The sequence below is a fragment of the Oryzias latipes genome, chromosome 23 (assembly GCF_002234675.1).
Source record: "Oryzias latipes chromosome 23, ASM223467v1".
NCBI lineage: Eukaryota > Metazoa > Chordata > Actinopteri > Beloniformes > Adrianichthyidae > Oryzias > Oryzias latipes.
This window is the reverse complement of record NC_019881.2, coordinates 20,146,704-20,173,712: the sequence shown is the minus strand read 5'-3', so window position 1 is coordinate 20,173,712 and position 27,009 is coordinate 20,146,704. Positions and strand designations below refer to the sequence as shown.

General features: G+C 41.9%; 1 protein-coding gene across 2 annotated transcripts in view; it reads right to left on the bottom strand.

Annotated features, from left to right (window-relative positions):
* Positions 1–26,533, bottom strand: part of LOC101163941 (mucin-17) — an 89,773-nt gene extending 63,240 nt beyond the window's left edge. Inside the window, exons 1-4 of one of the 2 annotated variants that reach the window (XM_023952500.1) lie at positions 26,394–26,533; positions 24,513–24,571; positions 10,581–10,646; positions 1,690–1,867 (exon numbers count right to left, since the gene is read on the bottom strand). In XM_023952500.1, the coding sequence (XP_023808268.1) occupies positions 1,690–1,867; positions 10,581–10,646; positions 24,513–24,571; positions 26,394–26,448 (358 nt within the window). In that variant the 5' untranslated portion in view covers positions 26,449–26,533. Of the gene's footprint in view, positions 1–1,689; positions 1,868–10,580; positions 10,647–15,485; positions 16,562–24,512; positions 24,572–26,393 lie in introns of those variants that run through there. The other variant, XM_023952499.1, reaches the window with a different exon arrangement.
* Positions 26,534–27,009: the final 476 nt, after the last annotated feature.

Genomic DNA, 27,009 nt, shown 5'->3' with positions numbered 1-27,009 from the left:
AACATGTTTTTTCATATACAAACTGCAGCATAGAAAAAGGCACAAACCTTATTATCGTCGCACCTTTACTTGTAAATAAAGTCCATTCGCCGCTCCTTCTGAAGAAAATGACTTGCCGCTTGCTATCACTTATTCTATTGTTTTTTAGCGTCATAATCTCAGGGCTCACCGGCGCCCCCTAACATGAGGCACGAGAACTGCTGGCCTCACCCAGCGGCTTTTTTGCCGGCGTTTAGCGCTCAGCACAAGAAACACGTCCCTCACATACAGTTATTTATAAAAAACAAACACTGTACATCATATACATCTGCTAAATTATGAAAACTCAGCTCATATAGTACAAGTGATTGAACCGACATACAGAGAGACAGCAGCACCGTCTGACTGCATAGGTATTGCGCAATCCAAGGTGAGCCTCAGCGGGCTGGTGCCTCATCGCACGTCACTTCTTAGTATCTGAACGGCAAATGCGGAAATTCAGCGATTTTGAAAAGAAAAAACACCCAAAAATGGTACATTTAAATGGAAAATGACTGCAAAGCACAAATTACTGATTAAATATAATAATTGAATTTATTTTTTCTCTTTTCTTCCCATAATGACAGGTGAGGCACAGCCTCAGCTGCCTCTCCTGACTGCACGTCACTGGTGTCACATGCCTGTTGTCCCGTTGTATCAGTAGCCTCTGGGGTTAATAGGGGTGAAGTAGGTGAGATGCAGGCGTAGACATACTTTCTTTTTTTTTCAACTTGCAAGAAAGCCCGTTAGTGCTGTTAATGACTAGATTGTAGTATAAGGGCACTGTACGACAGCATCGCCTTTACGTCATAAGTGCGTTCCACTTGCATTACCCTACCACATATTTCACGATACATTTACCACACGCAACAATGCTACGTTCAATTTTCATGACCTCCCTTGAGGTGACCGGATGAGTCACAAGGGATATGCAGGACACACCTGTGCTCCCCTTAAAATGCGGTTGCCCCTCTTCACGACCCTTCACAGGCCCAGACAACCTAACAGCACCCGTACGGTTCCATTAGGCTTTAAGTCCCTCAGGTTCTGCAGGTGGATAATAAGAGACCAACAAACAACAAAAATGTCTAAAAGGGAAAGCGTTCTTTGAGTGAACATTTCAGGAGGAAGTTTTCTTATTTACAGAAAAACGAAAGATTTTTCTTTCACTCTTTCAAGTTCACCCCGACTCCTGTAAGTGTGTTGGAGGAGGGGGTGACCGCTCTTGTTTCCTGGGACCAGCCAGCACACTCCTGCACATTTCTGCACTGACTCCTGAAACAAAACCCCCATCTGTCACGGACACACACACATGCACTTGAATGTGTGTGTGCATATGAATGACATGTGTCAGAGTGCAAAGCGCAGCACAGGGCACAGCATGTCTCTGCAGGGAGGAGGGTCAGGGATGATTGTGAGGGGAGCCAAACAGCATATGGTGGAATAATTAGAACACGACTTTTGTGCTGAGAAATGTTCCCCTGCCTGCTCTGAACTCTCAAAGAAGGAGGTGTCCTGCTGTGGAGCCGAGGTGAGGGAGGATGAAGATGCCTTCACAGCGTATGTGTGCTCCAGACCTCCAGCAGGGCGGCGCTGTGAGCTCTTCCCCACCACATGAATGTTCAACCAAACTGGGACCCAGAGAGAAGAAGATGGCTCAGAACGGCTCACCTTCAGGACTTTGGGTCTTTGTGGACGCGAGGTGAAACATCTCCTCCTCGGATGGAAGCTGCTGCATGGAGATGGAGTTCAGAAAACGCAAAGTGTGAAGGTCTTCTCCAGCAGGAACCTTCATGTGGGACAGGAACCGTGGACACACAGTGGGACGCCTAAGAGAGCCATCCCGGACCTGACCAAAATACAAAAATATAAATAATTCTACCTTCTTTTCTGGATCAAAAGGAACATTATTGTTATGTGTAAAGAAAAAGCTAAATTTGTGATAATGTTAATATTTAAACAGCATTAAATAAATGTTTTAATTACAAACTTTTCAAAATAAAAGACAAAACTCTAACATCCTATACGATAATTTAAATGTAACATGAAATGAATGATATTAAATATTTTGATAAAGAGATTTATTAAAATAGTTATGATTAAAATCAGAAACTTGAAATAAATGTATAATATTAGAGCAAAACGAATTAAGAAAAATCTAAGGAAAAAAACACATTGAAGGGGCAAAAATGATAAAATGCTCTGAAAATGTATACAGAAAACATTTTAAACCTATTAAATCATAAAGAGGCAAGCAGAACTTAAAGTTTAAAGTATATAAATGAAAATATACAAGCTATTTTTTTTAATTATTATTATTATTTTATTATTGGCATAAGTTTTTTTTCCAACTGATATTTTGATCTTCACTGATACTTTTTATTAAAGAACCGGTTTTATGTTTCTTAATAGTAAAGAAAAAAAACATAAAAGTAAAAAAAAAACAATAAATTACAGTGCTTTGCTATTGTATTGTATTTGCATTGTATAAAGCCCAGACCATCGTTTTAGATATTTAAAAATGTAAAAGTTTGAAGCTGAATCCTTAATGATGACATTTACAAAGAGCATGCTGCAGCCACTGCCCCCTAGTGTCAACTAAACAGACTAGCACCCTCACCTTTGATTCTCTCAGCTGAGAATCAAAAGGAGGCAAAGGTTTGTTGAAAAGGGGCTAAAACAGATCCTGGTTCAGAGGTAAAAGGAGATAAATATTGAACACGTAAACTGGCTGAGGCTATGGCTCCCAAAAGGAGGATCAGCTTTAAGTCCCTCCCCCATCGCCGCAGAATCCCGGTTTAAAGATCTTTATTCTCATAATGTAAAAAGGGAAAAGTTGCAACACAATAAGAGGTGATGGGGGGGTTGCTCCTCTTCCTCCCCTGCTGCCTCTTCCTCATCATCACCTGTCACTCAGACTGAAAAGGGGGGCGGAAGAAGGCTTTGTAGGACTAAAACCAGCTTCTGCAGAAGAAACGAAGACTACGCTCAGGCAAAAAAAAGAATAAGATAATAGTCGCTCAAAGTTCTGAAGGTGGTCCCTGGTAGACGGGGGGAAACGTTTCTCATCTTTTTGAGCAGAGTTCAATCCCAGGCAGTGGAAATTCTGCAGTATTTTAACCTTTTCTGCACTAAGGTTCACTCCTTCCTTCATAAAATCACCACCAACAAAAAAATATAGATATACCAATATATATATAAACTCTGTAGTAGGACTGTGTATCCTTACTTGGAGGATGATCCAATTTGATTCACGAATCAAGATCAATAAATGAAAAAGACCAAACCAAAATTTTTACAATTCAATGTACTATGTTCGACTGGTTGCTATAATTGCGTTGCTTTTTACAGATATATGAAATTTAAATAACATGTATTTAAACACCATCATTTTAAACTTTATTTAGAACAAGAGGTTATAATCAACAAAGCATAACAGATAATAATAAAGTTTTAAAAAATAAAAATTATATTTATCACTTTAAACAATGTCACACACGTTTTTCTGTCAACTTCCTGGTTAAATTAAACAATAAACAAGACCAACGTCACTGATGTTTTGGATTATTTCCTCCTGAAAATGTTCAGTTTTTCCATCCCAAAAATTTGTAAATTTGAAGAAATACTGAGAACCTCAATAAAAAACAAGTATCTGGCGTAAAGTAGGGGCTGCACTGTGGTGCAGTGGTTAACATCTCGCCTGACAGCGAGAAGTTGGGGTGTGAAGATAACCGCATCACACCACTGCACGTTTCTTTTTGTTTTTTTTAAGTTACAGGACTGCATATGCTGTGTTATTTCAACTATAAACACATTCATCTTTGCTAATAATTTTGGATTCTCATGCGGTTAATGGACATGTGTTTGACACCCTGGGCACAATGTATGCTAGGTTTCGTTTAGGTTCTCTGTGGTGGGCGGGCGCGGCGTCGCTCCCACTCGATTCCCCCGCTGGAGTGGCAGACGTCGTCCCCCACCGTTGTGGGGCCCTTTGTTGCGGGGGCAGCACGGAGACACCAGGATCCAGAGGCAGCCGCGCCCGGACCGCACAGGGTCCGGACGTCGGGGGGCGCGCAGCACTTCTGTCGAAAGTGGCAAGAAAATATGTCTGTATGCGCTACCAGCACTCCATCGGGGCGTGTATTCAGTGCGTCTGGAAACATCGTCACCCCGTTAAGCTCCTCGGTGAAATCTGACAAGGTTAACATGTTGGTGTTCCTGTCACGCAACATGAAGACGGAAAAAAATAAAAGCAGCAGCACGATTCACTTAAGCGGCCCAACAGACAAACATTTGTTCACTTTTTGTTTTATTTTGCAGTTTAAAAAAGGCTGTTTATGTTTAGTCTATGTTGAACCTTTCCTACAATAACTTCTCTCTTTCTGACCTTAGTCAGAAAACGCAGGAGAGATCCTCCCCAGGGCCGTTGGCGGATCTTCCTTTGGGGTTTACTTCCCTGTTCGGACCCTCAGAGCCTCCAGAGCGGATTAAGAATCAATCACCGTTCTTCTAGCGAGAAGACCCTGGTTTTAAATCCTGGCTGCAACACTTCTGTGTTTGGGTTTTCTCTAACCACTCCGGCTTCTTCCCACAGTCCAAAAACATGCTTTATATGTTAATTGGTTACTCTAAAGTGTCTTTATGTGCGCACGTGTGACTGTGTAACAGTTATCGTGTACCCTGCGTCAGACTGGTGACTTGTCCAGGGTGTACCCCACCAACGCCCAAAAGCAGCCGAGAGCCGGGTTCCGCTAACACCGTGACCTTGAAAGGTGTCAGCGGGTTAAGAAGATGGATATATGGATGCGATGGATGGCAAGTTTGGTACATCAGAGGAGGAATGACAAATGACATAATCATAACCTCTGTCACCCGATGTCAATCATTTCCCATTAGCAAATGGGCTCAAAGCCCCGCCCCCACGTAAAATTAGGGATCAGCTCTATAAAAACTACAAGTCAGATTGAAAATGGAAATTGAGGAATGACAGAAAAGTAAGAGACTGAGCTTAGACATTTATAGATGGTTTTGCTCTAAAACATTTTGATTAATAAATAAAAACCACCAAGAATGGAACTACAGAAATGCATAACAATAGGAAGAAGAATGTTTTATCAAAAGAATGGAGTTCTATCTAACTAGAACAAATTATCACTTACTGTCGCAAAGCCAGGCCTTCCAGCAGTGACAGTAGAAAGGTCTGCAATTTCTGCAGACACCCAAACCATTGCCACCCCCCTCCAGGAAACAGGCTGACCTCCTGGCGTCAGGCAGCCCACACGCTGTCCTCACACAGCCAGACCTGTCTAATGTCATTACAGGCCTGTTTGTGGTCAACAGCTCCGTGATTGAGATGTACAACAAGTGCTGCTCCATGAATGTAGGAAGTCTATTAGTTAGTCCCAGATGGCCCGTGGAGGACAGCCTTGCGTGCGCTTCTTCGACCCCCTCCGCCCCCTCACCTCTAAACACACACAAACACACTAGTATGCATAAGCTGTGGTGCAGGCACACATGCACACGCTTAATTACAGTGCCTGTGAGTGAACCCTGTGACAGGCAGATGAATACGAGCAGAGACAGAAGTGTGTCTATGTCCGCGAGCCCACAGGAACAGAGAATTCTTCACAAGAAAGCCAGGCTCACGGCCTAACAAGGTTAAACCTCTGAAAAAGAGCGACTCTTTAAATCATGGAGATTTCTGTTTCTGCGGGGTGTAATTAGCTTTGCTGCAGGGGAGGATGCGGGGCCGGGATGCTGGCGAGAGGCAGAGCGGGGGACCGCCACAGTGGGGTGCATTGTGGAGTCCAGAGGATTCGGGGAAGTAAATCTGATTATCAGCTCGTGTCAGCAGTCAGGCTCAGATGCAGCTTAGCATTCAGAGCAACTTTTTTATTTTTTTTACTTTCGATTGTTGGACAATGACCCGGCTTTCCCGGCCGCAAACGGCCACACAGATTAACGCAGCACGAAGACGCCACTTTGATGCAGATTTAACCGCAGGGACAGAAAAGCACCACAAACACAGAACAGATCAAGATCATTTATTAAAACGTTCCCCAAAGTCTTTGGAAGGAGGTTTTCTCTGGGATCATTTTTGCATCCAAAATAAGTAAAGGTCGAGGGAGGATGTCTGAGCAGGGCTGAACTTCTTTATCTGATGTTCAAAAACCTCCTTTTTGTTAGTTTTTGATGGTAAAAATAATTAAAGTTCCAGCTTAGTATTTTTGGACCTGTGCTAAATCCCTTTAGAATAATATTTTGGTTAATGTTACCCTCAAACTACTGAATTTAATAAATTTGAAGTGTTGATTATTTTTTTACCCCATCTTCAGTCAGTGACAGTTTTGGACTTAGCTGACTGAAGATAAAAGTTTCCCCAATTTTTAGCAAAAAAATAAAAATAAAATTCACATGACTTATTTTTAGAACATCAGTTTTCATTTAAATGTAAAATAATTTGTAATCAATTTTCAGTTTACAATATTTTTTTACTTCAGATATTACTACTGACTCTATATGAGAACTGGACCGAGTGACTCCTCCCCCCTGGCGTTCCAAACAGGAAGTAGTCGCTGGTTCCAAGAAGAAAAAATCCCACAGACTTCTATAGAGAAAGAAACAGCTGTTTCTCAGTCAGTCATTCTATTTGTTAGAATATACATTTTTGATCTAATAGCCTTTTTAACTTGTTCTTGATAATCCTAATTTTTTTCCATATATTTTTTTCTGCAAGTTATTCTAGTTTTTAACTGACCAATCAGATGCCTCAATAAAAGTATATGCTTTCAAGTTGTAGGTATGTGGCGTTCCAACAGGCTCACCCCTGATTGGCAGGAGTAGCTGCCTTTCCATTAACTATTAAATTGGGTAAATTAGATTTGGATTGAAAAAACGTTTTTGTGCTTGGAGAAGGTGGTTTTTGACATAATTCGCAAAACTGCAATGGAAAGACCATTTTTTCTTTTTCTCAATTAAATGAGTCACGTGACCAACAACCGGATACCAATGGCTGCCTTGGGCTCTGTGCCACAGCCCATAGCCTGACGCAGTTAATCAAAAGTTGAGCGTGTCATGTGGAACTGTTGGATGCACAGCTCCTCTGTAAAATCACCAACCACCATTTCCCAAAATGGTTTCATGAATGACTTACCGCGTGAGTTTGTCTGTGTTTATTTGCATTTATGATTTCATCGAAACACTGTAACTGTGATGTGTTTATATATTTTTTTTAAACCTCTAGAATTTCGATAAAGTTTTTTTTTAATCATATGTGTGATGAAAACACAGCTAGTGTTTGCCATAGAAGTGATGACTCAGACTGACTCAGACCAATCACTGCTTACTGGTTACAACATGGCGCCGTTGTAAAAAATGGCGACTGAATTGACTTCAATCCTATCTGTGACATCACACTCACTCAATCCAATTCTCATATACACTTAACCCTTGTGCTATCCAAGGCACTTTAACATTGGGAGTGGGGTCATCTAGACCCCACGAGACAGTGCGCTAAACCTTTTTCTTCAATGATTTGAGATCTTCACTGGTGTTCGTGGATTACATGAAATCCTCTCCACCTTTATCCATCTTTGTCATGCTAGGGAGAACACGTCAATGTAGGGATCGGGTCATCTGGACCGTATAGGACAGCACAAGGGTTAAAGGTAATACAGAAGTCATGTAGGCCATTGCCATTCTCAGACAGTAATGCCATAAAATAAGAGATTACTGTTGAACAACAGGTACTCTGTACTGTATTACAGTTTGGAAGTGACTTTTAAACCAGAGAAAGGACTACCAGCCGGATGGCTTCAGGGTCGGGCAGCCTCAGTCTGTGGGGTCACACACTGTTTGGGCACCTGTGCATTCTGACCTGCAGCGATACGCCGCAGCTCGTGTCCCAGGTGACATGCAGGCTGCTGGGTCAACAGGCCGCCTGTTTGAACAGTGGCACCCTGGCTGTAAAAACTGCCCCCGTACAATGCTCCCCAGATTTATTCAGCGAACGCAGGAGCGCAGCAGAAGTGGAGAAACATCGGCTGAAGGCAGTTCTTGCAGTCGAGGATGTAAATGAGGCTGGAAGAACCAGCGTGCCTCTTTGTCTGCCAACTTTCACTTGTTTGTTTAACCAGAGGCCAAGACAGGAAGCCGGCCCACGCAACTCTGGCGTCTCCATGGCAACGCCAATGTTAATTGTGGCACATCCACTCCCAGGCTCCTTTCAGCAAAGGAGAGAGGTGGGTACTTGTGAGAAGAGAAAGAAGAAGAGAGGTGTTTGTGTGTGTGCGATTGTGTCTTTTGTGCTGCTTGTTGCAGATAAAGATAGGAAACTGTGGTTTAACTTAAAGAAAGCATAATGAAATTAGACATGTGAAAAGTCAGGCGTTCAGTATAAACTTAAAATTCATGAACAATCAACTGTCATTTAGAGAACTTCAGTTCTGCAACTTTTTTACAGTTTATACCATCATTAAAGCTCCAACTTTCCTTAAACTTCAAACAATTGTATCTGAGAAACTTCAGAAATTTAAAAACAAAAACAAATGTTGGATTACAATTTAACCCGTTGACACCTATTAATGTATCAAAACACTTCAGCTCCAGAACTACCTAAATCTATTATTTTCTTCATCTTATAAAATATCTGTGCCTGCTTTAAACTTCATTTATACCCTACAATTCATGTAGGTACCATTAAAATGTTATCTAGAATTTCCATTAACCTATACAGTAAACCCTTGTTTTTCGCGGGGGTTACGTTCCAAAAAGAACCCGTGATAGGCAAAATCCGTGAAGTAGAAACCTTTATTTTTTCTTACAATTATAATTATACAATTAAATTCTCTGTTATACATTGAAAAGAAAGAACAAACCATTTTACAGGCTCAAGCATTTGTTTCACAAATCAAATTACTTTAGAAAAGTTTTTTTCAACAAAACTTCTGCACTGTACTGTCAAATATTAATTTTAATCATCGATGTGAACAAAAGGCTTCAAATTGCGGAGAGCCCCGCCCACCGCGACCCGAGTAATTGGATTAAACGGGAGAAAATTTAAAATGATTTTGAAAAAAATACAAAGTACAGTAGTACTGTCTAATAGTGACTCAGGTGTATTTCACTGCTCTTTAGACTGAGCCGCTGCATCCTGACTCCGCTCTGCAGTGTTTTCTTCTTTTGAAGCCCGCAGTGCAGGTGTGTTTGTTCGGGAGAAGAGCATAGTGATAGGCAGTTGTCACTCTTTTTCTATGGGTTTTAGAGAAACTGGAAATTGCAAGATAATTTGCACGTACGCGTTGTAAAGTTGGCAAGCTGATTTACGTACGTGTACATATTAAACTGCAACGTTATTGACGCACAGGTAGAGAAGAAGCGGAGTGACTCTTTAGCCAATCAGAATGCAGAACACAATGCATGATGCAAATCTGTGAAGTAGCGAAACCGTGAAAGGTGTAAGGTGTGACAATTAAAGTAAAAAAAAAAAAAAAAAGAGTCACTAAATCAGTTTTTTCTTTAAATATTAACAAATATGAATCCGTCATTTGAACAACTTTATTTGCAGCATCCTTGTAACATTAGACAGCCGGTTACTACATATGCGTTAAAATTATGGTCTGTGGGAAAAACTGTAACAATAAATCAATATTTGGAGTAGTGACTCCTGATTTTGTCTGTTAAATGCAGCTTTCTTTTATTTTGAAGTTGACAGCTCTTCTACATATTCCCCTCTGGCTCTTTTTTGCCAAAATAATTTTCAAAATACATTTGTTTTTTTGTTAACTTTGCTAGATTGGGGGGTTTCAATATAGCAGTCAGCAAAGACGCTTTAGGAAAGCAGGGGATGGATTTAAGACACGTGGCCCAGCGACTTGACATGGGATCAAGAATGAGGCGGATGTGGTGGAGAGAATCCAACAGTTTTCCAAAATAAAACTTCGTTCAGAATCAGAATTTAAATAAAATGGAAAAAAATGTAAGTCGTGTTTTTTCCCTCTGTGGTACCAACTGTCCTACAAACCGGTATTGGACTGCAGCCTGGGGGTAGGGGACCACTGCTCTAGAGTTTCGAAAACATGTCTCTAAAATGCTCTGCCAGGATTATTCTATTTAAGGCATTCTTTGATTTAGCAGGTTTGACAGTAAAACCGGGGCAAGGAATTCCAATAAAGTCTAAAGAAAATGTGGTAAAGTACAATGAATTTATGTTGCAAACAGGGGACAGTTGTTTTTTTTTTTTATATATTGCCTTTGTTACATTACACTGTAAAGTTTTTGACTTTTTTTAATGTTGAGTTCTGCAGGGATTTCATACCCTGTAAAAGTCTGCAGCCCCACAAATTTCAGAACAATCCTTTTTTTTAAATACTTGCTGGTCAATGCAAGAGTTGAAAGACTGAATTAGAAAAGGAAAAATCCCAACATGAAGGTTATAAGTAATTTCACATATTGTCTAACGTTTTTATAAACACTTAACCGATGTTTTTTTTTTTTTTAAAGGCTCCACCCATAAGCCATTTTAGTTTTATTCATAACCATCAGATGTAGCGGCGGGCACTCACAGAGGTGTGGTGGAGCTCTCTGTCCCACAGCACGGCTTTGCTGACAAAAGTCACGTACATGGGTTCCTGTAGAAAGAAAGAAAAGATGTTCCGTCTTTCACAAACTAGGAAACTCATGGACTTCATGAAGGCAGGGATGGGTGAACAAACATGATGCTTCTGTCACTGCCTTAAGCTCCTTCAGCAGAAACCAAGGACTCAGTCTATGCTGCACCTTCCACATCTGCTAAATGTCGGAATGCTAGTCACAGCAGTGTGGCGGTCTTATGGTTGGGGTGTAAGTGTTTGACCTCCGGATGGATGCTGTGTGTTAACTCATCAATCACGGGAGCGCAGGTCAGACGGAGAACCCTATCAGCTCATCTATCTCTCTTTGCAGCTCTTGGCAGCCTCCAGAAAGTCCAACTCAGCTGGAGTGGATCCACTGCGGGGAGCAGGAGAGCAGGTCTTTCACGGGCGGTAACCCCGCAGCGGAGCAGCCGACAGGGGCCAAGAGGGGTCTGCAAAGTGGGAGACAATGGACCTGTGCATTCTGCTTTCCTATGGAGTGTGCCGATGGGAGCTGCCTGCCAGTTTGTGCCACTCTCAAACTCCTTCAGTCCCGCACTGAGAGGCTAGAGGGCAGCGTCGGGTCTGGCCACCTCATTGCTTTTGTCTGGAGGCTTTAATTAGACCGTAGCTTTTGTGCAAAACAAAGAACATCATGTATGATTATACACATTATTCCAGAGATGCAGAAAGCTCTTCATCCCTAATAGAAACCTTAATTGCTGCCCAATAATGAACTTCAGCGAACAACAACCAGTTCCTCCGTGAATTGTGGGCGCTCGCCGCCCTGTAACCATAATGTCACTAATTATGCTGAATGCAAAATCAAGTACATTTTCTGACAGGAGAGGCTGAGTGGTTGGGGGTTGGGTCATGCTTGCCACTCAAATGTGGAGAAGACCATTTGAAATGAAAAAGAACAAAGAAGAGGCAATTATATGGCAGAAATATTCAATCAGGAGTGTAAATTTAAAGTTAAGAATATTATATTCAACGACATAAACACATAAATTAGCATCTATATGGTTTGTAGAGAGTGCTTGTTGACATGGCATAAACATCAAAATGGAAAAAAAAAGTCCATTCCAAAATCTAAAAATGTGTGTAAACCTGTTGACTAATGTTACACCGCTGCTGATAGGGAGGTTGCCATGTTGGAGCAAGACAATGACTTTATATTTGGAGTCTTATACTAGATATGTAAAATATATGGTTTAAATATAAACTTTGAAGGAATAAAGATGTTTTAAACTTCAAAGTGTAAATAAATCGCTGTATTCTCAGTTCTGTTTAGCATACAGTGTATAAAACACTTAAGCTAATGACGTTTAGCACCTGTTAGCACGTTTGAATTTTCAGCCGTCAGTAACTCAATTTTCCATTTGAAGTCATCATTTGACCCATGAGAAGAACATCCCATAACCCCGTGTAAAGTCTGTCTAAAGTGATTGCTGCTTCTCTCTTCTCTGTACGATTCAGAAGATGAGATTAGTGAGATTCCTGGCAGATGGGATTTCCACTCTTCTTGTGCTGACAGCGCAGACCCCCCCCACCCCCAGCCCCACCCACCTTGAGGCTCTCCCCGTCACCATCAGCCACACTGTGGGGGCGGGCAGAAAACCCTGCGCTGTCAGAGTGAACCAGTAGGGGGAAATTTGCTCAAATATGGTCACCCTTATCAATAATGAGTAGGTGGAAGTGGGCAGATCAAATTACCAATTTAGAACTAATCACCAAAGTGGTGGCTGCTCTTTGCCTGATCCACTCCACTTTGTCCTGTGCGGTGATTCCTGCAGCCATCTGTCCGCCTTTCTCAGGGGACTCCTTCCTTTTCTCCCGAGCGCCACACGGTATGTTTTATTAAGTCTGTTTCACCTCATTACACCCCGTCTGTGAGTCAACGCGCATTGATAGGCATTTAATCAAGCTTTAATGACGGGAGTGTGCAGCCCAAACTATGACTACACAAATGCTTCCACGGGGGCTGGAAATAGAGGTTATTTTTAACTTTAATCAATTGTGAGGATTATATCCTAAACATAAAATTACAAGTTAAAATTCCATAAAATTTCAGTACCCAACAATAGTATTGATCAACTGTTGGATCTGAGTTGAATAAACTTTCATGGCCAAGCAAGTCCATGTTGGGTTTTTAAAGTTTTTCGAATTGTGTTCTTATTTTGGATAATACAGAAATCATACAGTATAATGAAGTCAAAAAAGGTAAAGTAGGATTTTTTTGTTTTCATAATGAGGCACATAAAAAACCTTCACAAACTGCTTGATGCCTTAGTCACATATCACTGTAAAATGGCGTAAATGGTAATTGGCATATAGTGCTTTTCCACCTTCTTCGTAGGCCCAAAGGGCTTAACAGTCACAGTCCCATTCACACACACATTCACATACTGATGGCTGCTCCGCTGCCGAACACTGGCGCCAGCCTACCACCAGAGGCAAGGTGGGTTTAGTGGGCGGGCAAGGTGGGAATTGAACCCGCAATCCTCTGATCAGAGGTCAACAGCCCACCCACTGCATCACGGCCGCCCCGACTGTTGTGCCCTGGTCTTTTATTCTGAAGAAGATTGAGGTCAACAAAATGAAAAAATAACAGTCTTCTCTACAACATGCCCTTACAGGTGGATCTGGGCTGTCTTCGAATGAAAAAAATTGGGTAAACCTGTACGGGACACACAGGTGGCCACCCAGGAATTATCAAGGTTGTATGTAGACCACTTGGTTAGCCCGTAGAGTGAAAATGTTAGTACATATTTTTGCTACAGGCATTCTGCAAGTGACAGGACATAGTGAACACTAATTAAGGGTGCTCATTGACGTTATAATCGGTGCTAACTGCATGCCCTGTACAGGTTTACCCATTTTTACCCTGCAGACAACTTGCGTCCACCCATTAGGGGAGTTGTGATAAAGGTTTTACTTACAACTGTAGTTCAGCATAAGGCCGCTGAACGACAGCAACACCCGTAGGTGATGTTGTCACCACATGTACGACAACGATATGTTCCATTTTCAAAAAATTTAAGGGAACCTCCGAAAAAACCTTGACACTTCTTAAGATGCCCCTTTGAACCGGCCAGCCTTCTCTATGACCCTCCACGGGCCGGTGAACCCAAAGACTTACAGCATCCATACAAGGGTGCATGTGACTAAAGCTTAAACAGCAATCCAACTGCTGAGTTTAGATTTTGTTAGATTTTGTTAATTTAAAAATCAAATTTCTTTGTTTAGCATACAAATAACGTACTTACAAATCTTAGATCCCAGTTTTTTCTGCAGGATTTTTTTACTTTTGGAAAGAAAACATACAGGGATTTCATAAATAGGAAGCCAGGAAACACTATAGGTTATCATTTTGGGATTATAATTGAGTTTAGCATACTTTTTTAAATCTTGATTACAAATTTAGTAGGGAGGGATTCTCTTTGCAATATTGTTCTCAACAATTCTTTTTTTAATCTTTTTGTTTTGACCTATATTTCTGCAGATGAAACTCAACTCTTTGAGCAGCTGATGACTGTAAAGATCCCCTGAGGTCAGGTACCGGATCTGTCAGGAAACGATCAAAAGAAAGACCATGGAGAAAACCCTAAAAGCACACCACTGGGACAAAGCAGCCTTTGCACAGCAGATGAGGAGATCCAGTTCAGAACACAATCAAGTTAAAGTCTTAGTTATCAGTGCAAACAAAAGACGCAGGGGACCACCTCAGCATGGCTTTGGCCAGGTTACTGCCAGAGGCTTAGAAGGGAAGGAGCAGATTGAGAGAGAAAGCTGGGGGTCAGCTATAATGAGCCATGAATGTGAGCATCCGACCAATCCTGTTTAACGGGGTTCATCCCTGTAAAGGTTTCTGTCCGGCCTCGTCCTCAGCTTCAGTGTGCTCACGTTGAGGTTTGGGTCAGGGGGCTACAAGGACTCTGTGACCCTGAAATGAGCTCTAGGAGTCAGTGAGGGCCCCTGCTGATAGGACAGAGCTCCTTTTATGCTTTAATCTGCAAGCAAGGAGGATCAATATGGTGATGGTTGGTGCCGTGGTTGTGTGCAGCAGCCGAGCCATTTTAGACATCTCATGGGGGGCTGGCGCACCCTGACAAAAGCACAGCTCTGCTGCCACCAGCAGCCACAATGGCCTGTGGGACACTGGCACACCAGTGGCTAACCTACTTAACATTCGTTAGTGTCAGAGAGGTGGACAGATGCTCAGAGTCTTACGGATCTTCCCTCTCCTGTTCTCCGCATGGGGCTCATTCAGCAAAGTTTGATGTGTCTTTCTTTTGGGATTTCAGAGTAGTGGGCGGTCGAGGAAGCAGGCTGTAGGGATAGGTACCGTTTGAATTTTATCTGGTGCAGAATCTGTACTTTTGAAACAACGTAAGTGGTGCACAAACCAGTTCTTTAAAAAAAGGAAAAGAAAACGCCAATTTTTCTCCTGTCCAATATGCGTTTAGTTTGCCACATTTACACTAATCTTCAATTGTGATCAAATCTTTGTTTTCATTCTGTAGTACTGAACATATTTTTATATAAAGGTTTTTAACTTAGAGAGTTTAAACAAGAGAGAAAAGTGTGAAAATGCTAATGTCCGTCTGAATAGAAGTGTAAAATGTGTGTAGTTAGGTGGTTTACAGCATTAAAACGTCTATAATCCCACTTTGTGGATTTCACCGCAGGCAATCTTTGAGCATAATCTCTGCAATGAAGCAACACTGTGCGTTGGTTTCTTATATGGTACAGGTAGCACCGCATACATCCGTACGGGTACCAATGTTGTACTTAGTTTGGATACCCATCTCTACTGAACTGTGGATTTAGTGGTAGCAAGGTGTGTGAACTCACCTTATGCGGCCTGTGGAGCACAGACTCCGGACAGACAACAGGGAACCTGGGTTGAACTGGAGGCCTCAGAGGACGCACAAATCCAATATTTCTGGAAGGTTTGTTCCCCCAACGATGTTCCAGAGTACCTTTCTTTCCGGCAGGCGACATTTTCAAAATGCTCTAGATTTATAGACCCGTCATTTTACTTCTCTAAGTATAAACAACAAGCCTTGCAGCTTGTAGTTCACCTTGCAGACAGGAGCAGAGGAGTTTCTCTCCGTGGGAGGTAAAAAGGAAAAAGAAAGAAAAGTGCAGCCCACAGCTGTTAATTATAAACTAACTTAGTCAAAGCAGCTTTTTCAAACAGGACTGTTTCACAAAAAATATAAAATCAGTTTCTATAACTACTATTGAAACATAATTTGAACTAACTTCATGTTAATTTGTCACAAACAACAATCCAAACCTTTAAACTAATATCAGAAATGAAGACCAGCTGGACAGAAGGACGGCTGTCAGACACCACAGATCGGGTGGTGGGTGGCTGGACAGCAGCAGAACTCTGGCCTTAATCACATTAGAAGGCAAAAAGTGGCAAGCTCCCAGGAAACAATGGACTCTATCAATTCCTCAAATCTGGGCCGTGCGTGCACGCTCTGAGCAGGCCCCTATCTGCATCTGCGATCAAAGCTCATTACTGAGAGTGTGTCTTGGTGCTCTCCTTCAAATGCGCAGGAAAAGCTTCGTAAATATGTCCTTGGTGTAACATTAACAAGTGGAGAAGAAGGGCAGAGGGTTTACCATGGCGACAGACCAAACACAGGAGTTGCTTTGTCATGTACGGACTAAGCTGCTCACATTTGTTTTAGCGCTGCTTGAAAATGACAGCAACATTTACATGAACTGGAATGCCACCCCAGCACAACTTGTGAAATACTGAAGCGTGTCAGGATAATCTGACCTCTCTGTTACGTCTTCTCTCATAAACCAATGAGTCTGGGATCGCTGTGTTCAGCCTGGCGGGGGCTCAGCAGTGCTTAAATCCAGACGCCTCACTTCTGGTTACTAAGAAACGACCAGAAAATGTGCTGTACACATTTGACTTCTTCCCTGTTTTTGATTGTACATAAAAGGGAAGTTAAAGATTCACCAAGTATCAATTATGATGATCTTTAAGCAAAAGTAATTAAATTCAGTCATTCGTCTTCTAAACCTGCTTTGTCTCTTTCGGGGTCACGGGGCTGCCAGAGCCTATACCGGCCACTTCTGGACAGGTCACCAGTTTGTCACAGGACCACAAATCCTACACCCATGCACCTCACATTCACACCTAGGGGCAAGTTAGAGTAACCAATTAACCTATGAAGCATGTTTTTGGATGGTGGGAGGAAGCCGGAGTCCCCGGAGAAAACACACGCATGCACGGAGAGAACATGCAAATTCCACACAGAAAGGTACCCCAATGTTGTTCTGTTCCAGGTCACCCACCCGGCACTTGAACCGGGGGCCTTCTTGGTGTGAGGCAAGAGAGCTGGTTTTAAGGAACAGTCCTTAGTGGCAATGGAAGACGCAAACAATGGCCTGTCATTTTTTCCCCATGCTGGTTGAACACTACCATTGGATGGCAACCGGTTCCTCAAGCAGGACTTGTCCTGATGTTAGCCAAAGAGGGACCCCATAAAAGTTCAATGGGGATGAGGTTTGTTCTGAGGCATTCCAGGTTCCAACAAAGGAAATTTGGGATTAATGGTCTTGTCCAAGCCACCTTAACAGAGCTTTTAATTGTTCGCAGCCATTCTAGAATTTTAAGGTCTGCCAACCAGTATTTGCTAGATGAACACAAACACATTTTCTGTTTCCGGCCCTCAGTTATGGAATAATACTTCTCTAGAGCTATGAGTACTTAAGGACGGGTAGCAAAGCTCTGTGCGAAGTTGATAACGACGTATACGTCACAACCAGTATCACAAAAAAGGCAGATTTTGGTGCTTCATTTCAAACACTTGTATTCTATTCAGTTTTGCTGTACAATTCTAGCCAATCATTTTCCAGCAATTGTGGGTGGGCTTACATAAGAATGGGTCATGCCGTAAGGGGGTGACGAGGTTTAGCAAAAATACTGAAGGCGAAGTGAGTGAAAGTTTGGCTGTACATCACAGCAAAAGATTGAGCGACCTGATGGATAAGAGTCACATGTACAGTGCTATAATGCTTTTTTGTAAAGCACTTTGTTTAACCTGATGGCGCTGTAAAGCACTGTATATAGTCACACCTCTAGCTACTCTGATTTTGGTTGCACCACACGCTCCAGAAACATGTTTGAAGCAGGAGGTTTTTTGTCTAAAGTTTCATGTCAGTTCTCATACAGTTTTTTGTTTTTTTTTGGGTTGTGTGAGCACAGTGATGACAAACGGATGCATTATTTCTTTCCATGGAAAACCAACTATAAGTCACTCTACGGACACAAGAAACTTTCACAGTCATATCCATTTATGTAGCCGATGCTGATGAGAGCTAGACACCTAAAAAGTTGTCTGCAAAACAAAGGATAAATGGGGTCAATTTGGTCGATATTATTCACCAAGACTTAAGATTTCATCAGTGAGCTCAGTCACAGTTATGCTTCAGTTTTTCAATGAACACTTGATTTTTATTTTAGAGTGATTTAAAAAGGTAAATTAAAAACATTTTTCCAGTACAATAATTGGCATTTTAGCAACAAGGAGACGATCTACCATGTATTTACAAAACTTTAGTTCCATCATCTGTAATTGGTTTATCACCTTATTAGGGTTTAATGATAACATTAAAGTCACATGACTTGAAGTAGGTAGACATAAAGACATGCAAGAGTGTGGACCTACAAAACATAGCCTGCTTCCAAAAACAGACCTACACTGGGTTTAACCCATTGAAATTGGAGCTTTGAATTACCATAACCTTTGAACAGTTTACACATTTAAAGTTATTCCAACAGATTCTGGAGTTGAGAAAAGCAGCTTTGCGCCGATTTGCACAATAAATTTAAATCAGCTGATTCTGACTTGAAGAAAAGCGTAGATATACAACACGTTGCGTAAAGTTTTGCTTATCAGTGCAGGAGTTACAATATTTCAAAAAGCAAGTGTTATTTTGCTGTCGCCAGCAACAGATCAAGGGGATAAAGGGTTAAATGGGGAAGAAGGCAGAACAATTTCACCTGGGTTCACTCAAAGGTGAACCCTCGGTTTCATGTAGGTCTTTTTTTGTTTTGTTCTGCATCTGAATTCTGGTGAGCTCTCAAACCTAAAAGCAATCAATCCATAGGGTAAAATCTTGAAAATTGACTAAACAGCAAAGAGTAATAGTACAACACAAATTCAAATCTCCTTATTTCTCGTGAATAATTTCTCATTTTTTGTGTAGGATTGATTGCACATGACACCATCCTGTTTTTTGTTGTTTTTGGGTATTCTTTAGTTTGGAAACCTGAATGAGTTCAGACTAAAAACAAAGAAAATTGCTCAGCATTTGGAATCAGCCCCTTGTCCTGGCTTGGCTTAGATGACAATTTGAAAACCCACATTCACGCACACAAACACATACATCAGTACACAAAAGCTGACACTGCCTTTCAGCAAACAAATAAAAATACCATTACAAGGACTTTCATGCTCTCCTAAGAAAGGCGGTACTGCCCACTGCGCAGGCTCTTTGTGCCCAGAATCAAAGAGCTGTGACCTTCGCCGGCTGAGGGCCACGGGCCTGCAGGGAGCCCTGCACTGACTCCGAAACCTGCACACCATGCCATGCTGGGAGCCTCCCCCCACCGGCCCTTCAGCTGCTCCCCTGGTTAGCTACGTTATTTCCTCGGTTCATCAATCTGTCAGCTAAGCTCTTTGACAAACACCACAATATGGTCGTAGTACTTTTTTCCAATATGGTTTTGGGACTTGAGGATTATTGGGATGACCCACAGAGGAAGCTCCTGCAGGGCCTCAAGACTCTGGCTGAGGGGTGGAGGAGATGATGGTGAGAAGAAGCAGCAGCTAATGTAACTTTAACAGGAAGCCCCACTGAAATCATTAGGGGGAAATATACAAAAATCAAGGAACAACACAGGAAGTTACCAAAGCTTTATCAATGCCTTCGTCGTAACTGTTACAAAATTCAACTCATTTACAGATTTATCTTAATGTTATTGGTTGGTAACTATCAACAATCCAGTTGGCAACCACATTAGTCAAATGTTTAAGAAATTTGACTTTCTTTTTATCATCTACCATCAGCATTACTTCCAACAAGGCACTCCAGCGCCCCCCCCACCCCCAGCCCGTGTGTATCCCCCATATAGACATTCAGCTCAAAAGGAGGCAAAAAACTGTTCATGCTTGAACATTTTTTAAGAAGCAGTTGATTGATTTGGAGGAAATGATGCCGTAATGGATGCCTTATAGGAAGGTGAACTGAAGGGGAAAGGAAGTCACGTGATTCACAGACTGAGGTCATGATGATTTGATTTGATTCGGAAACTTGTTCTTTAATTGGCTTTTATTTGATAAATCCTCTGTACGTCTGTTCAGGAACAAAACATTTATTTAAAATAAAACTAAAGCAAAAATTAAAGTTGGGCTTTTTCATTTGTGTTTTTTGCTGTTCAGCACTTTTTAGCAGAGACTGGTTGGAATTGAGTGGGCTTTAGGTTTGGGGGGGTGTGAGGATTCCCCTGGCGTTTAGCAGAAACCTGACCTTTCTGACTCATGTGGTAGTGGCTTTTCCACAATTCTTTATGCTTCAGATGTCTACAGATGGCTCAAAGGCTATTTTTCCCTTTTTTTTATTTAAAGCAGGTGAATGTTGAAAATCCCACTCCGATCATTTTTTTGATCTGTTGTAAAAGCGTTCCCAGTGGCCTTTTAGTTATGATTATGCTGTTTTTAGCCTAAATCTAAAAACCGGTGTTGTTTTTTAGGACATTGTTTCTCCAGAGCAGCAAATGTTCATTAAAAATCTGCCTCTGAGTTGTGGGAGGAACTGCTGGTACAGGGTAAGCCTGCCACCACTTCCCATCATCCATCTGTTTACACACTCTCCTGCTAGCTTAGAGTCCCTCACACCCCCAACCTAATATTTCCAGTGCAACAAAAATTGTGAGCAATATTGGAGCAATCCAGCCGTAAAGTTTTAAACTCAAAGAAAACAAAGAAGTTCAGCTAGTCAGAATAAAAAAAAAAATTAAAAAAATCAGAAATGCTACTCCAATTTTATCAACCAAATAAAAAAAGTGCTACGAGAACATTCGGTTGTGGGTTTCAGTGATTTTAGGAAGAGTAGATTTCCTCAATGAAAAATAAAGGTGATGTCTGGGTTTTGACATCATCAATAAACCTTAAAAGTGAATGTATTTCCCACAAATGTTTTGTCTACTTTAATTTGAAAACAATAAGGATTCTACGCATGTATTCTTGAAAAAATTGAGCGTTTCTCTTTTTTTCTAAACTCCCATTTTTATCCCCATTACATTTCTTTTATTTCAGCTCAAAACTCACAAGAAGTGAAGCGTCTTTGAAAAATGTTCCTCCTCACTTCTTTTCCTTTTGTTTGCGTCTCCTCACCTGTGCAGAGACACAGTTTGATGAGAACAAGCCAGACGGGACTCACTCCAAAACACTTCATTCAACTGATTTTTAAGTAAAGATAAAAGGGAAAACTCTGAACTATGCATGTCGCCCATTCACCGCTGACGCTCTTTAAAAGAAAAGACGGCCAAAAAAGAGAAGAAAAAAAAAAAGAGTTGGAAAAGTGGGAGGGGGGAGGCTGCTGCATAAATTTTACATCCACAAGGCAGCAGACAAACTTTTTTTTTCCTCCTCCAGAAAACACTTTCCCTGCTGAATAGGCACCTATTAGTGACTCCATTATGGGCGCAGGCCTCTTGAATGGCTCCTCGCTGTGCGTCTTTATCATAGTCAGGTCATGAATGCGGCGTGCCCCCCCCTCCCCTCCACTCGTGCGGCCCCACCAAGCTCCTTTACACCCTGTATTGATAGGTGCTGGTGGCGATGGTTGGAGCGGGGGTGGGAGGAGCTCCAGGTGTGGTGGCTCCTTTCTTCTATTCCATCACAGAAAAATGGATGCAGTGTTTTAAGGCCCCCCACACACACACTCACCCACACACACAAACGCAAAAAAAAAAAAAAAAAAAAAAGAATTCAGGCCTCTGCAAATGTCTGCACGGCGCCTGAGCGCGCCCGCATTGTTGCTGGATTATTTGGCTGAAAGGAAAAGGCAGGCGGAGTGGGGCGCCTGTCCTCTGTCTCCAGGGGCGATGGGAGCTGCAGAGGGACATTCTTTAGCAGAGTGAGTTACGGCACAGAGAACCACCTGCAGACGGCACGCCACCTCCAAGACGCAGTAAAAAAAAGGCCCGCTCTGAATGCAGCGGCTCCGATCCATCAAGCTCTGTCCTGTAACTTGTCAGAGCCGAGCTGGGTTGCATTCTCGGCGCCGAGTTACAGAGAAACTGCAGCTATGCGTGAGCGCCCGCTGGAGGAGGGACTTTATGATGAATATGGACGCATTGTTGGGCCGCTCTTACCTCCACAGGGAACCATCTGCTCCCTGTCAATGCATCACCTGCTCGTCTGAGCCGTCTCCCTGGCAACGAGGGCTGGGGGGGGGGGGTTTAGAGAAGTTATGGCTTTGGTGGGAGGGGCCTTTAGGGTAGAAAGCGTGCAGGAAGAGGAATGGAAACAGGAACAGGGCTTATGGGAGATAAATAATCAAACAAATGTTGCCCTCTGCTGGAGGAAAGAGATTTTCCAGCCAAAATAAAGTTCAGTATAAATAAAGATAAGGTTTCTCTGATGGCTTATTCTGTCCTGTTTGACACAAAACTGTCACACACACAAAATCAAAACGGCAATTACATTTTACAACATGCTTTTCTTTTGTGAGTTTTACTTTCTTAGTTTTCTTTAACATCAGTTTTTCCACATCTTTACTTAACTATCCATCCATTTTTATCTTCTCCTCTGAGGCCGGGTCAGGGGGGCAGCTATCTAAGCAAAGATGCCCAGATTTCCTCTCTCCACGGCCACTTCTTCCAGCTCCTCTGGGGGGGACCTCAAGGCATCCCCAGGCTAAGACATAGTCTGACCAGCGTGTCCCCGGGGTCTCCGCCCAGTGGGACATGCCTGGAACACCTCCCCAAGGAGGCATCCAGGGGGCCTTAGGGCCAGTTGCCCGAGCCACCTGAACTTGCTCCTTTCGATGTGGAGGAGCATCACTTCTCGTTATTTTCCTTTTGCTAATTTCCTCATGAAATCAGTGGCCTTACACCACACTGTGATCAAATGCTGCACGCGTGCAGGTGATAGGTAAGCGCCCGTGAGACATCCACACAAACTACGGTCTGTCGGATTTCCTAGATCTAACAGTCAAGGTGCACGCACAAAGCGCACAACAGGCACGCAAGGAGCACCCAATTTTTTCCTGAACAGTCCTATTTGGCCCCTTGCACAGTGCAGAGGGTTTGTGGGTTGATACATCTGTATGGCGTGCCTGCCTCTCACCTACATCACCCTTATTTACCCATGCATGTTGCGCAAGTGATCACTATAAACTGTCCCCCTGCATACAGGTTTGCCTATTTTACCCCCGAAGACATCCCAAATGCACCTGTGAGGGCAGATGTGACTAAGGCCTCATGTGGTGACTGTACAGTTAGAGTTTCTGTTTTTAGCGTAGGAGTTGTAGACCCTGAGACGATTCTTTGTCAGTTTCTGCAAAAGAGGTTGTGTTTTTGCGTTTCCTTTTACAACGCTGTAAAAGTCTGAATGATCCAAACATGTCTGAACTGCCAGCTTGCTTTATTTATCATATTTCCTTCCTGACTTTTCAAACTGGAAGCTGCGTCTTTGTGAATCACTGAAAGACACGGTGAGGAAACATTTCGCCATGTCGGTGTGAGTCTGAGTCACGAACCTCTGTGTGTTTTCTTGCGGGTTTTGTGCAAGCGGCAGCATGAAAGAGCATCAGTCACAGGTTTTCATTAGGTGTCCTCCACCTACGCCCGACATTCAACCACTGCGCAAACACTCAGCTGAGGGCAGCGGCTTCAGGCCGACGCCAGTCCGATATTTGTCTCCTCAATTCAAAGGCATGTGGTCAGAAAAGGGGCTTCCATTAAATTGAAAACAAAAGCAAACACCTTAACAAAGGTTTTCCATGTCTATCCTCTCCAGGAAACAACTAATCAGCATAAGGTAGTTCTTTGAAATATTTCACTACTGTAAAAAGGACTAAAATCTGATGGTTACAGAGTTTTCTCCAAGATTGTAGAAAACCCAAAGGTTCGTCAAAGGGCTCAAAATATGCTTTTCACCCTTTAACATTAAAGGGGTTGCTGTAACACTTAAAATGTTTTATTTGATCAACCTGAATCAACTGAAAACGCATAAAAGCGGCCTCCAATACACACCACATTGCCAACGTAAAGTGTTGCTTCTCAATAATGTCAGGCTGCTTACTCACTTATTTGTACCTTTTTATGCAAAGGCATCAAAGGCACAAATATACAGTTATACATTGATTGTATATGAGAAGTGGACCAAGTGCATGTGAAAATGGTTTACGTCTGGCTCCCAGGAAATTAGGTCATACAGTCTCCATTTTTTTCTCATCCGGACACCGCCATGTCTGAGCCAGACGTCATCAGTAAAACGTGAACGATCCCAGTTGGTCATAGTCATCATTTTCCATGCCGACAAGCAGTGAGCTCGTTGATCTGTCAATCAAAGGTTTGGAACCTTGGACGTGGGGGGCCAGCAGGCTCCACCTACTTTTATTGAGGCATCTGAATGGCCAGTTTATAACTTGAATAACTTTCTGCTGTCACTGAATGAAAACTGCTTTAAAAAATAAACTTTTTATTGGACCTAAGATGGAACAAAGACTGACGTCGCCAAAGGCCAGATACAAAATTCACGGCCCGCCACTGGGTTTATATTATTTGGTTTTTGGGTAAAGTTTAGGATGTGGTTTTCTGAGTTCTTTCCCTCTTACCTTCTTTTCCATTTTTCTCCCAACAACCCCGACGTTCCAACGTCGCCTGGTCTGCTGCTCTGGGGAACAAAGAAAACATGAAATCTAAAACAAACATTCATAGTTTAATTGCTGAACATTTAAAGTGTCAATAAAGTTACAGTAAACTGTTTTAGGCAGGATAATCTCATGAAAAATCAACAGTTTATAGGAAAATGTGTGCAGTCAAAATAAAGTAAACAAATAAACAATTAGAAATTCTTCCAATTTCCTTTCAGCTTGTAAATACTTCCTGTTTCATTTAAATGTTTTTAATCTCTGCGCATCATGGGTAAAATCAAGAACTACCCCTCTTTGAGAGCTCCAGGTGACACACGGCCAGAAGATAACCCTTCGCCACACTCCAACGCTCACCTGGAGCCGGCCTCCTCAGATCCAAGGCGGCTCGGAGTGACTTTGAGTGACAGGTGAAAGTGACCACAACTGGAGCAGGAAAAGGCCTTTTGTGTTTGGTCACAGAGCCAGGCGAAGGCATTGACCCAGCTCCCCCCTACCAATGAGCTTACCCCCCTGAGGCTAAGGAGAAGGAGACCCTCTTCACTTCATCAACCACAAGCCCGCAGCATCACCTCTTTGACTTGGACCTCACGTCTGCTCCTTTGAAATAATCTAATCTAATCTCTGTTATATTTGTGGGAAACAATCGTTAAACAAGCAGCCACCTGCAGGTTACCTACAAGGAAACCTAAACCACTGTTATCTGCTGCATTTACTGCAGAAGGCCTCGTGTCCCCACTCCGATAATCTTTTGATCTATTATTGTAAAAGCGTTCCCAGTGGCCTTTGAATTATGATTATGTCGTTTTTAGCCAAAATAACAATAATTTAAAAACTGCCATTTTCTAGGACAGTTTCTGCAAAGAAGCAGGAGTTCATCAAGAATTTACTTCTGAGTTGGTATCCCTTACCCTTCCTGATGCTGAAAGCCCAGCGTTTCCATGCTCTCCCGCTAGCTTACAGCCCCTCAAAACCCTAACTACCAGTCTCCAAATACTTGAAGTTGGGGAAAAAACAACGTATTTTTGACAAATTTGCTTTTCACAAGCCCTTTCAACCTGTCAAACTGTTACTATTTATCAGGATCACTGCAGGTGAAAGCATTTCCACCGGTGCAAGTATTGGAGCGACCCAGCCGTACAGTCCTGATCCAGATGCAAGCTCGAAAGAGGAAAACAAACTAAGATGTACATTGATTTAGCCTAGCATATTTTCTACGTCACAAATCTTACGACCTTTATATTTAAATACGATCTTTTTCGAACAGCATTCTTTAATTTTTTCCTAAGTCACAATGTTTGAATAACGAAATACTCAGAAATGCATTTTTGAGTCTAAAATTCTCTATATGTCCTCCATGAGAATGACTGCTGTGTTGTGTATGCTTAGCTTTTATTTTCAACAAATATGCTACACGTATTTCTATATGTTGCCACCTTAAACCAAAACAGTCAAAAATTTAAATGTATTATCTTTTTTTAGGCTAATTATTTATCCGTGATATAATTAAAATATACAAAAATACAAAAATGTTTGTGGCAAATGGCCAAACTAGCAGTCTCAAAAATCAAATACTTAGTTGAAGTTCAAGAAAAAACTTATTTTTGACAAATGTGCTTTTTACAACAGCTTTCAGCCTGTCAAACTGTTACCACTTATCAGTATCACTGCAAGTTAAAGCATTTACATCAAAATATTTATAAAAACTACCTAGAAGTTCAGTTTTTGAGCACAAACGAGATTTTAAGACATTAAAGCTAGCTTTAGCTAGCTAAAACCGCAGATGAACGTTCTGGAAACATCATACAGTCACTCACGCTAATCTGTCACCCGGAAATGTCTTACCGTTCTTTTTCCTTCGTTTTTCAAACCTAAGACATGTATTTTTTCCCCCTTCCATGTCGCTTTCTTTATAGCTTTTACCAAGTGTAAATTTAATGTGACTAACAAGAGAAGGCAGCTCTCAATCATTTTTACCGCCACCTGATTACGTCACTTCCTGCAGTCCAAACTAAAAAAATAAAAAAAAAGGAGGAATTTTGCCTTAAATTATAACCCAACTCATAAACTAACCCACTGAATATTACTTTTTTGGTAACATTCAATTATGATTAATTTCTTTGTTTTCTATTAAATTGTTTTGATCCAGTATTTAACAAATCTAATAAATTTGGTTAATTTATGGTTGTGGGCATTATGACCTCATTTAAGGTCAAAGTGCATGATTTAGGAACCCCAAAGCAACTGGACAAATTAGAACCCAGAACAGAGTTTAAGTTAACAGAGATTGAAACTTGTCCCAGCCAAATAAATGCCTAAAAATAATACCTGAATGACTGAATCTTTATTTATGCAGCACTAAACAACAATATCAGGACCCCAAAGGGCTTGTGTTAAGGGGAGCCTGATATTTTATTCAGTACTACACTATATAGTCATCTATAGCTATTGTTACTGTGGA